The sequence below is a fragment of the Leucoraja erinacea genome, chromosome 4 (genome assembly GCF_028641065.1).
Source record: "Leucoraja erinacea ecotype New England chromosome 4, Leri_hhj_1, whole genome shotgun sequence".
Lineage (NCBI taxonomy): Eukaryota > Metazoa > Chordata > Chondrichthyes > Rajiformes > Rajidae > Leucoraja > Leucoraja erinaceus.
This window is the reverse complement of record NC_073380.1, coordinates 87,494,691-87,507,018: the sequence shown is the minus strand read 5'-3', so window position 1 is coordinate 87,507,018 and position 12,328 is coordinate 87,494,691. Positions and strand designations below refer to the sequence as shown.

The window sequence follows — 12,328 nt, the reverse complement described above, 5'->3', positions numbered from 1 at the left end:
GTGGGACAGGCCCATTACACATTTCACAACTGTCATTGAAATAGTAACAATAGAAGACCCAAAAATGACAGTTACAATAATTTTATTGTGTGAAAGTCTCCCAAAATTTGCAAGCTATCACAAAAGAAATACATAAAGGAGTGATTGGGTCATTCAACCTTTGGGCTTCTGCCACAGATCTCCTGGAGAATTTCAGTAATTTTACCACCAATTGGAGCTCGTTCATTAAAATGTTGTTTGATTGTAAATATGACATAAGAAATAGTGGACAGGTAGATACAAAATAGAGGTCCTGGTGGCTCAGCACTTCAACTCCCCCGCCCATTCCCAATCTGACCTTTCTGTCCTGGGCTTCCTCCATTATCAGAGTGAAGCCCAATTTGAATTGGAGGAACAGCACCTCATATTTCGCTTGGGTAGTTTACATCCCAGCGGTATGAACATTGACCTCTCTAACCTCAGATACCCCTTGCTTTCTCCCTCCATCCCCTCTCCCTTCTCAGTTCTCCCATTAGTCTCACTCTGACTACATTCTATCTTTGTCCCACTCCCTCCCGACATCAGTCTGCAGAAGGGTCGCGACCCGAAACGTCACCCATTCCTTCTCTCCAAAGAGATGATGCCGACCCGCTGAGTTACTCCAGCATTGTGTCTGCCTTCGATTTAAAGCAGCATCTGCAGTTCTTTCCTACACAGAAATAGTGGATACTAGACTAAGTGGGACCCGTTGGGTCCCATGTTCACACGGGAGGGCTAGTGCTCCGAAGCAATATTCCACCTCTCCACCAATTCCAATATTGGTGGCCAGTGGGGGGACTTTCTGGAGCACTGGTATGGGTTCTTGGGGTGGCAGCTCAGTCCCTCAAGCCTGATGTGCTGGCTGCTCACTCACGGCTGGTGGGCTGGCAGTTGACTCATAGATATTCCTTGAAATTCAATTTCAAGCAGGGTGCAAGGCCACCAAATTCAAATGCAGTTTCATTTCATTTCAAGCAGGGTGCAAGGCCAACAAATTCAAATGCAGCTTCATACCATTTCATGCAGGGTGAAACCACCATAAACCACACAAAACACCAAACTCACAGTTCAGTAGACATTCAGTGTGTTCAGTTGATTCACAGCTCAGACAGAGTCGTGACCTCTCCCTCCCCCATCATGCAGAGACTGAGCCACAACCACACTTCCGGGTTTTATAACCCTTCCCCCTCCCACCGGAAAAGGTGTGGCCTTCATGGCGTGATTGACAGGAAAGAGATTCTCAACGTTTTTTAAACACTAATAACACTTTTATTTTTAATTGATGGGAAGAATCCTCTGCACCTGCTGAGCGGAGGGGGACTGAGTAAGATGGCCAAAAATCACAGCCGTATGTGGTAGCTTTTTATCTAAAATCAATATACAGTGCAAACAGGAAGTTACCCAAAGCACCCAAACCACAATTTGCAGTAATGCCTTTTAACTTCAAGCCAAAGCACCCAAACCACCATTTGCAGTAGTGCCTTTTAACTTCAAGCCAAAGCACCCAAACCACCATTTGGAGTAGTGCCTTTTAACTTCAAGCCAAAGCACCCAAACCACCATTTGCAGTAGTGTCTTTTAAGTTCGAGCCAAATCACCCAAACCACCATTTGCAGTAGTGTCTTTTAACTTCAAGACAAAGCACCCAAACCACCATTTGCAGTAGTGCCTTTTAACTTCAAGCCAAAGCACCCAAACCACCATTTGCAGTAGTGCCATTTAACTTCAAGCCAAAGCACCCAAACCACCATTTGCAATAGTGCCTTTTAACTTCAAGCCAAAGCACCCAAACCACCATTTGCAGGCAGTGCCTTTTTACTGCAAACCAACCATATTTTCATTTTCAAACCACATTAAGGGGACTCACAGTTGAGTGGACATGGGTTCAGTGTTATTCAGAGCTCAGAGTGACATGAGCCTCTGGCTTCCTCCATCTTGCAGAGACTGAGTGAGGCACACCCCTTCCCCCTCCCACCCTCAGGGGCAGCAGAGAGAATGGCAATTTTTTAAAAGACATTAATATCTCTCTGAATTTTCTTCGATGGGAAAAATCCTCCGGTCCTGGAAGGCAGAGGGGGCTTTGAGCGAGGTGACCAAAAATGACGGCCGTAGGTGGCGGCGTTCTCTCGGAAATCACACCACAGCAAGCCAAAAGCGGTCAAGATCAGAATTTTAGTAATATAGATATACGCCTTTTAGCCACTCGTACCTATTTTCAACCATTCAACAAACTCATGGATACTCCAATCTTGGACTCTGCTCTAATTTAGAATCATAGAATCATACAGTATAGAATAGGTCACTCATGTGACCACATCCACACCAACCTGTGGGAATTCATATTAATTAATTCCATCTTCTGGCACTCAGCACTTCGCCTTCGACGCTTAGACAATTTAAGAGCTTCATCTAGACAAAAGGCTGTCAGCAACTCAGCTTCACCACCCTCTCTGGCTGTGTATGCAAGGTATTCACCATTCTCTGGGTTATGGCGGCCCCCCTCATATCCTTTGATAACTCTTATTCCTTAACCTAAATCTAACCCTGTAGTTTCATTCACCTCTGAGAAGGGGGAATGTTTCCTCCATATATACCCTTCTACTGCATATATACCCTTCATAATTTTACATATCTCAATAATATCCCATCTTACCTTCCTCCACTCCAAAGAAAACATGCCTAGCCTCTCTAGTTTTGCTTCATGGCTGAAACGCTTCATCCCAAACAACATCCTGATTAATCTCCCTCCAGCACCATCATATTCAACATCTGCTTCTCATAATTATTTTATTTAGGAGGGTTGCACGTAAGGTCACTGGGTCATAGTTTTGTATTTTTGTATTAAAAGAAATACAAAACATAGGGCTTGACGCACGGAGCCGCTCAATCCATCTGGAGGACATCGCAGCTTCCGGTACATGTTGTTAATCCTACCTGTTAAAAAACGCCAAAATGTTGAATATTTGCGCTGTAAAAAATTGTGGAAATCGGGGTAAACGTGAGAGATATGTACCCAACTTCAGAATTCCAAAAGTGACGTGAAATGAAGGTAAAGAGAAGCGAGAGCTGAAGGGCCAACAACAGCTAAAGTGCTTGGCGAACATTGGCCGTGCAGATATCGAAATTGAAAATCGTGGGAATTATCGCGTTTGCTCACTGCATTTCATCAACAGTAAGGCATTATTTGTGTTTTTTCTTGATTCCTTTGGTATCTAAAAAGTCTCAGAAGTGATAAATCTGGCTGTAAATTTTGCTTCAGAGGCATTTTCTTTTTGTATGTAAAAACCTACTTGAGAACCATGGCCGATTTTAAAATTTTACAGCCAGATTTATCACTTCTGAAACTTTTTAGATGCGAAAGGAATCAAGAAAAAACACAAATAATGCCTTACTGTTGATGAAATGCAGTGAGCAAACGGGCAATGTTCGCCAAGCACTTAGGCTGTTGTTGTCCCTTCAGCTCTCACTTCTATCTACCGTCATTTCTCCTCACTTTTGGAATTCTGAAGTAGGCTAAATGTCTCTCACGCTTATCCCCATTTCCATAATTATTTACAGCGCAAAAAATTGACCATTTTGGCGGGTTTTAACGGGCCCGCTACCCTGGAAACAATGGTCAGTGCTTACCTGCAGTTCATCGCGTGTACTCCATTTGGCGTAGCGTAGCAACAGTATGGGTCATGGGTCGTGACCCGACTGCCGTGCAACCTCCCTATACACAAACGCTGGAGTAATGCAGCGTGTCAGGCAGCATCTCTGGAGAAAGGAATATGTGACATTTCGGTCAATATCTTCCTACCTCAATTTTTTGCTACTCTAAGACCAAAAACCTTTCACACCCTTAATTACATTCAGCCTATACAGCTCTCTGGGGTAAATACTGGTGGACTGGTGCGGCAAAAATAACCTGGAATTGAATGTCGACAAAACTAAGGAGATGGTTGTCGACTTCAGGAGGGCGCAGCCAGAGCATACACCGCTCAACATTAGTGGCACTGCAGTGGAGAGAGTGGAGAGCATAAAGTTCCTCGGTGTGCAGATAACGGACAACCTCACCTGGTCCAGGAACACCACTGGGACCGTCAAACGGGCCCATCAGCGACTGCACTTCCTGAGGAAACTAAAACAGGCCTCACTCCCCACCAACATCCTCAGGACTTTCTACAGGGGCACGGTGGAGTCTGTACTCACGTACTGCATCAATACGTGGTACTGCACCTGCAACTGCTCGGACAGGAAGGCTCTGCAGAGGGTAGTGAGGGGAGCAGAGAGGATTATTGGCGTCTCCCTACCCTCGGTACAAGAACTGTTCCAGAGCCGCTGTCTGAAGAAAGCACAGAGAATTGCCAAGGACAAACTGCACCCCCTCCACACACACCTGGATCTCTTGCCATCAGGCAAGAGATATCGAAGCATCAAAGCCCGGACTACGAGGCTGCTAAACAGCTTCCTACCACAGGCTGTGAGGCTGCTAAACAGTCACTCTGCACTCACAGTCACTTGACTTGACTCTGCGGTTGGCACGGACACTTTAATAACTGGCACTGGCCACTTAAATCAGCGGCCCCGGACATTTTTTTATGATTGGTTTACTGTATTTTAACATTGTGTTTTTTACCTGATTTTAACTATTTATTCTGTTCCATCAGGGACTGGATTGTTTTTTTTTTAGTGTTATTATGTGAGAAGTGTTTTAAATTTCATGTGCGAGGCTCCGCTATTCTCTGGGAAACGTCTTTTCATTTTGCACTGTACTTGTTGCTTGCAAGATGACAATAAAGGTTGATTGATTGATTGATTTCTAAAGGTTCACAATTCTCAGAGGATAAAGGGGCAACCCTTTTATTTTGAAATTTTGCTCCGATATTCCAGTTTTCCTCGAGAGAAAATTTATTGTCAAGACCCTTATCCATTTCAAACAAGCACACTAATAAACAGTCTGCAATATAAAAAACATCAAAGGAAGGCAAAAGATCTCACATTTCAGTTAATATAATCTTGTGCCTGAATGGGAATAGTTCTATGGAAAGATAACTGTGATCTAAGCAAATCAAAATCCTCGTCTTGCACTTAAGCAGGGATTCCAAGTTAAAATAAACATAGAAACATAGAAACTAGGTGCGGGAGTAGGCCATTCGGCCCTTCGAGCCTGCACCGCCATTCAATATGATCACGGCTGATCATCCAACTCAGTATCCCGTACCTGCCTTCTCTCCGTACCCCCTGATCCCCCTAGCCACAAGGGCCACATCCAACTCCCTCTTAAATATAGCCAATGAACTGGCCTCAACTACCCTCTGTGGCAGAGAGTTCCAGAGATTCACCACTCTCTCTGTGAAAAATGTTCTTCTCATCTCGGTCTTAAAGGATTTCCCCTTTATCCTTAAGCTGTGACCCCTTGTCCTGGACTTCCCCAATGTCGGGAACAATCTTCCTGCATCTAGCCTGTCCAACCCCTTAAGAATTTTGTAAGTTTCTATAAGATCCCCCCTCAATCTCCTAAATTCTAGCGAGTATAAATCAGCAATTCCGTTCAGCAAACATGGTAGGTTAAACATAATCTTTGTTGACTTTAATTTGCACAACTATAACTTGAGAAAGTCAAGTGCAGGAGAATTGCCAGATCCAATCCTTTATCCCATGTCCTTAAAGGTTAATAATTATATATGAACCAGAAAACTGATGTTTCTAAAGCAAATACATAATTAAGGAAACCTATCCGGGCACTGTTCAAGTTAACAAAATTCGTCATTACAGAATTCATAAATTACTACCCTAAAAATTAAATTCAGAATAAAAGTCACTTAAGGAAATTTGTCAAGAAAGTAAATAAATCCAAAAAAAAATTCATCATGCGTTTCTTGACATGAGGAGATGACACGGCTTCTCGTTACGGAAGATCATAGCAAGGCCCACTTACTAAAGACATGCCCTCACCCGCCTCTCCACTAACAACACCAGGGTCGCCAAAGAGGAAATCCTTCACTTTCCCTTCACTATTGCTGCATATGTACCTTAACTGCTTACTTTCCCATATCATTAACATACAAATAACTTTAATAGTCAACAAACAACAGATGAGAGGAATAAAATCTGCATCACACACATTCCCAAACACAATTTTTTTGCCTAGTTAACAAAAAAAGGGGGCAAAGCTTCAGTAGAACGGACGATTGTTTATGAACGATGCACTGAAACACAGTGTTCAGACAATGATTGCCGCAGACAATGTGGCGTCCTTTTTCCACATTTCAGTTTTTCTAAATATATAAAGCAACTGATATTTGGACAAGAAGTTAAATCATGGATCCGCCTGCTCAGTCAGGTGAACCTAAAACAATTCAAGATGAATTGAAAACTATAAAATAAATTTTGGATATGCAAGCCTTTCCCTGAATAGAATCATCCAGTTGGCAAAAAGTGACACAGACACCAGAGACTCTCTTGATTCAGATAAAACAGAGTAAAATACATTATTGACATTTTTTGGGCGTGAAACCTGTTGGTATGCAGCAAAAGTCGCCACATTCTGCCAGTTAATCTGGTTTGTATACTGCAAAAGACACTGCAATCTGTGAGAGAACCCAGTTTTTATACGATGAAAATCACAACTAGTACACAGCAAAAAGCAGCAGCCTGAGTGAATCAAATTTGTTTAAAAGGCAGCTGTCATAAAGTTATACAGCATGGAAACTCATCCATGCCCAACCGAGCTTTCCCCCCTTGCCTGGCCAATATCCCTCGAATCCTTGTACCTGTCCCAATGTCCTTTAAATGTCATAATTATACCAACCTCTACAGCTCCCTGTCAGTCTAGCTCCAGATACACACACCACTGTCTGTGTGAAAAAAATGTCCTTCATGTTTATTTTAAATCCTTCTCTTCTCATCTTAAACATATGCCTTCTAGCTTTGGACTTACCTATTCTCAGGAAAAGACCGACTTATCTGTGCAGCTCATGGTTTTATAAACCTCAAAAATGGTCACCCCCTAAACTCCAAGGAAAAAAGACCTAGCCTATCCAGCCTCTTCTAACTCAAAGCGCACCAGACCCAGCGAAACATTCATACGTCGTTTTTTCATCCCCTCCAGCTTAACATCAGTTGTCTGCCTTGTAATCCAACTTGTAGCCACTGAAGGACATCAACATTTGAATGATTCCACTTTTGTACAGTTCAAAGTGCCAGTCTGTGAGCAGAACCAGTTTGTACCACATCCCACGCTGGACACCCCACAGAAGATTAAGCATCTTCTAATACCAAAATAGACACAAAAAGCTGGAGTAACACAGTGAGTCAGACAGCATCCCTGGAGAAAATAAAAAGGTAAAGTTTTGGGTCAAGACTCTCCTTGAGAAGATGCTGTCTGACCCGCTGAGTTACTCCCGCTTTTATTGTCTATCTTCGGTTTAAATCAGCATCTGCACTTCCTTCCAACACTACTACGACTGTATGTACGTATATATATTTATTGCTCATTATTCTATGTTCGCTCTTCTGGGGAGATGGTAACTGCATTTTGTTGTCTCAGTACTGTACACTGCACAATGACAATAAAGTTTGAATCTGAATCTGATCTCCTCATCCCTTGTGTTGGACTCTGCCTAACCCATGGACTTCGCTAGCCATTTCAGAACCACCATTCAGACCGAAACCAACTCATCCTCTATCACGCAAGTGCTTACAAAGATAACAAGTGACCAGACTACAAGACTAAAGGTCTATGGAATACACTGTAAGTGATGTATATGGTACGAGTGTATCCAGTATGTATACATACATACTGGATACATCTCTGTGTGAATATGGTACGAGTGTATACATATTCACACAGAGAGTGGTGAATCTCTGGAACTCTCTGCACACAGAGGGTAGTTGAGGCCAGTTCATTGGAATATGATTTCCTCATCCCTTAGATGTGGCCCTTGTGGCTAAGGGGATCAGCCATTTCAGGACCAGAAGGCAGGTACGGGAAACTGAGTCATGGATGATCAGCCATGATCATATTGAATGGCGGTGCAGGCTCGAAGGGCCGAATGGCCTACTCCTGCACCTAATGGTTCTATGTTTCTATGGCACCACCCCGTTTGGCATTCTGTCAGAAAGTATTTTATCAGGATTGATCACAGCTTGGTTTGGGATCAGCTCCATCTAGGACCACAAGAAATTGCAGCAAAAAACACAGCCCAGACCATCACGTAAACCAACCTCACTTCCATCGACTACATTTATACCTCATGCTGCCTCGGCAAGTCCAACGGCACAATCAAGGACAAGTCACACCCTGGCCACTCCCTCTTCTCCCCCCTCCTATCATGCAAAAGGGATAGAAATGTGGAAATGTACACCTCCAGATTCAGGGACAATTTCTTCCCAGCCGTTAACAGGCAACTGAATCATCCTACCACATCCAGACAGCAGTCCTGAACTGCTATCTACCTCATTGGTGACTCTCAGACTATCCTTGTTCATACTTTGCTGGCTTTACCTTGCACTAAACATTATTCCTGGATCATGTAATACACTGTAATGGCTCGGTTGTAATCACGTATTGTCGTTTCGCTGACTGGATGGCATGCAACTGAAGCTGTTCACTGTACCTCGGTACATGTGATAATAAACTAAACTGAAAACTTGTTTGAACTCTGGTTCTGTGGGTTCAGAGGTCAATGCAGGAACCACAGATTCTGCCACATAAGCGGTGAAAATAGCAAACCCTTATATACCTATCGCACAAGGATCAGGTGATGGGTATATAGTAAAGAGGTTTGAAATTTCCACAGCTTGTGGGGGGTGTACCTGTGCTCCCGACACAGACTAGAGGTTGTCAAATGCCATCCATAATGCTTCTCGACTGAGCAATCACAAACCAGGGACTCCCAGAATCAGTGATGATGTTGCATATTATCCAAGGTTTTGAGCACATCCTTGAATCTTTACCACTGCATTACAGAAGGCATTAGAAATGTAACCCCACCGTTATCCCTTCAAATCCATTAGGCAAGGGGGGGGGGGGGGGGGGGGGGGGGGTGCGAGGACCCGACTCCCGAAACGATTTAATATACACACACACAATACAATTTATTTGTCACTTGAACCTCATAGAGGCTCAAATGAAATGTTGTTTCTGCAGTCGTACACACAAGAAAAAAAGACCCAAGCCACAACACAATTTACACAGACATCCATCACAGCGCATCTCCTCCTCGCTGTGATGGAAGGCAAAAAACTTATCTCTCCCCTGCACTCCCCATTCCCCTATGTGTATGTGTAGAGTGAAAAACACTATAAAATGATTTGTTTACAGACTGGAACTTGTCATGTTGGTGTACAGTCAAAGACATGATGGCCTTTGAGCGAATCCACCAGCGAAGGCACTGTGAACCATGAGTGAATCAGGTTTGACTAGTGAATAGCCCACTGTCTGGGAGAGAATCACATAGTCTCCAGAGTGGATCCGGTTTGAGGAGAAACTCTACATCCTGGAGTGGATCCAGTTTAAGAAGTCAATCCCTTACAGTCCAGGAGTAGATCCAGTTTGGCAAATCTGTCCCCTGTCGCCCGGGAGTGGATGAAGTTGAAGGAGCGAGTCCCCTACAGTCGGGGAGTGGATCCCGTTTGAGAAGTGGATCCCGTGTGTGTGTGTCCGGGAGGGAGGGAGCGGATCCAGGTGGAGGAGCGGGAGCGGAGAGCCGGCCTGCAGCCTGCAGCCTGCAGCCCGCCGCGTCCCGGCAACTCTCTCTCTCCCTCAGTGCGAGCTGCGGCCTACTGGCCGGGGCCCGGAGATGGGATAGGAGAAGCGAGGATGGGCCGAGCTGCTTACCGGGTCGGGCCGGGCCGGGCAGAGACGGAGTGAGGGAGTGAGGGAGTGAGGGAGCGGCGGCGGCGGCGGCGGCGGGCGGGCCTGGACTCGGCGGTATCCCTGCGCCCGCCGTCGCCCCGCCGCGTCCCCGATATCCGGGACTACATGCCGCCGCCCCCCCCCCAGCGCGGCCTCGGCCTCTCCCTCTCCGGGCCCCGGACCCCCCGACACCCGCCCGCCCGCCCGCCCGCTCACCTGCCGCCTCCGGGTCCCTCGCCGCTGGTTTCGGGGGTCGGCCTCGGCCTCGCGGCATTATTGTTTTTTTTGGTTCTCGGATCTACTTTAGTCAATGCGCGCGCGGGGCGGCGCCGGGAACGCGCACGGCGGAGGGGGCGGGGCTGGGGCCGGGGCGGGGGGTGGCGGCTCGTGGCGGCTCTGGGCAATGGGTGGGGGGGGTGGAGGGGCAATGGGGTGGAGGGGCAATGGGTGGGGGTGGAGGGGCAATGGGTGGAGGGGCAATGGGTGGGGGTGGGGGGGCAATGGGGGGGTGGAGGGGCAATGGGTGGGGGTGGAGGGGCAATGGGTGGGGGTGGGGTGGCAAGGGGCAGGGGGGTGGGGTGGAGGGGGGGTGGTGGGGGCAATGGGTGGGGGGGGGGCAATGGGTGGGGGTGGGTGGGGGGTGGAGGGGCAATGGGTGGGGGTGGAGGGGCAATGGGTGGGGGGTGGAGGGGCAATGGGGGTGGGGGTGGAGGGGCAACGGGTGGGGGTAAGGGGGTGGGGGGGGGTGGGGCAATGGGGTGGGGGGTAATGGGTGGGGGTGGAGGGGAAGGGGTGGGGGTGCAATGGGTGGAGGTGGAGGGGTGGGATAAGGAGGTGGGGGTGGAGGGGCAATGGGTGGGGGGGGTGAGTTGGAGGGGCAATGGGGGGTGCAGGTGGGGGGGTGGAAGGGCAATGGGTGGGGGTGGAGGGGCAATGGGTGGAGGGGCAATGGGCGGAGGTGGAGGGGCAATAAGTGGAGGGGCAATGGGTGGAGGTGCAGGGGCAATGGGCGAAGGTGCAGGGGCAATGGGCAAGGAGGTTACCACATCCTTTATGGGGATGCAGAAGGAGATTACTGCATCCCTTATGGGGGCACAGAAGGAGGCATCCTTTTTGGGGGTAGTGGGTTTCCAGGACCCCATCCCCAGGATGGGGGCACTCAAATCCAAGCCTCCCTGTACATTGTGATGGGGGTGGGCATTGGCAATAGTGGGGGCGCTCAGATCAAAGGGTGTGGCATTGTCACACAGCGGGACAGTGATATCAGAATAGAACGCCTTTTGTCATTCAAACAGACAAGGTTTCAACGAAATTTCATCCCTGCAGTCATGACATTACAAAAAAAAAACCACAACACACACTTAACACAAACATCCATCACGGTGAATCTCTGACACCTCCTCACTGTGATGGAAGGCAAAAGTCTTATCTCTTCCCTTTGTTCTTCTCCCGCGGTCCAGCAGTCTAACTGCAGCGTCGAGGCGACTGGGGCTCCCGATGTTAAAGCCCCCACTCAGAGTCATTTAAAACCCGCGATTCCGGCAGAAGAAGTTGCCGTTGCGGGAGCTCCGAAAAGCGGTCTCTCACCAGGGACCTGCGAACTCCCGATGTTCCTATCCACCGGGCCTGCGGCCGGAGCCTCTGAAACTCCAAAGTCAGGCTGCAGCCGCGCGTCACCACAGCTCTCCCCACTCCGGTCGGCCAGCTCCGCGATGGCGAGTCCGCAGGCTCCGCGACTGGAGCCCTCGGGTTGGTTCCGGTTGGAGGCCGCCACCGGCTCCATGATGTTAGGCCCAACAACACTGGAGACCCAACGGAAAAAGTCGGGTTCCCGTACAGGGAAGAGATTAAACGGTTCACCCCTCCACACACACACACACTCTTATACACAGCTAAAAAATAATAAAAATTAAAAGCAAAAACATACATCTAACAGGACAAAAATTAGAAAAAAGACAGACGGACTGCAGTCGAGCTGCTGCCGTTAGGCACCACCACACTCCAATATCAATGCCTGCTTTTAAAATAAGGAGTGGTGGTGATATCATCGGAATGGGGGCACTCAGATCAAGGTCTCTGTACAATAGGAAAGGGTGGTAATACTGTCGGGTAGTGGGGGCACAGATCAAAGCCTCCTTTTTAGAGATTTTTCTTCATTATAGGGAGGTTTCACAGCAGTCGGGTCATGACCCATGACCCGTACTGTTGCTACGCTACTACAAATGGATTATACGCGATGTACTGCAGGTAGGCACTTACCATTGTTTCCAGCATAGCGGGCCCGTTAAAACCCGCTGAAATTGTCCATTTTTGCGCTGTAAATAATTATGGAAATCGGGATGAGCGTGAGAGACATTTAGCATACTTCAGAATTCCAAAAGTGAGGAGAAATGACGGTAGATAGAAACGAGAGCTGAAGGCGACAACAACAGCCAGAGTGCTTGGTGAACATTGGCCGTTTGCTCACTG

At 47.4% G+C, this 12,328-nt stretch overlaps 1 protein-coding gene across 2 annotated transcripts in view; it reads right to left on the bottom strand.

Moving 5' to 3' along the window:
• The window catches only part of LOC129696661 (zinc finger protein 236-like), a 142,417-nt gene extending 132,228 nt beyond the window's left edge, over positions 1–10,189 (bottom strand). For both annotated transcript variants that reach the window (XM_055634752.1, XM_055634753.1), the window contains exon 1: positions 10,076–10,189. In XM_055634752.1, coding sequence (XP_055490727.1) covers positions 10,076–10,133 — 58 coding nt within the window. In that variant the 5' untranslated portion in view covers positions 10,134–10,189. The remainder of the gene's footprint in view (positions 1–10,075) is intronic.
• Positions 10,190–12,328: the final 2,139 nt, after the last annotated feature.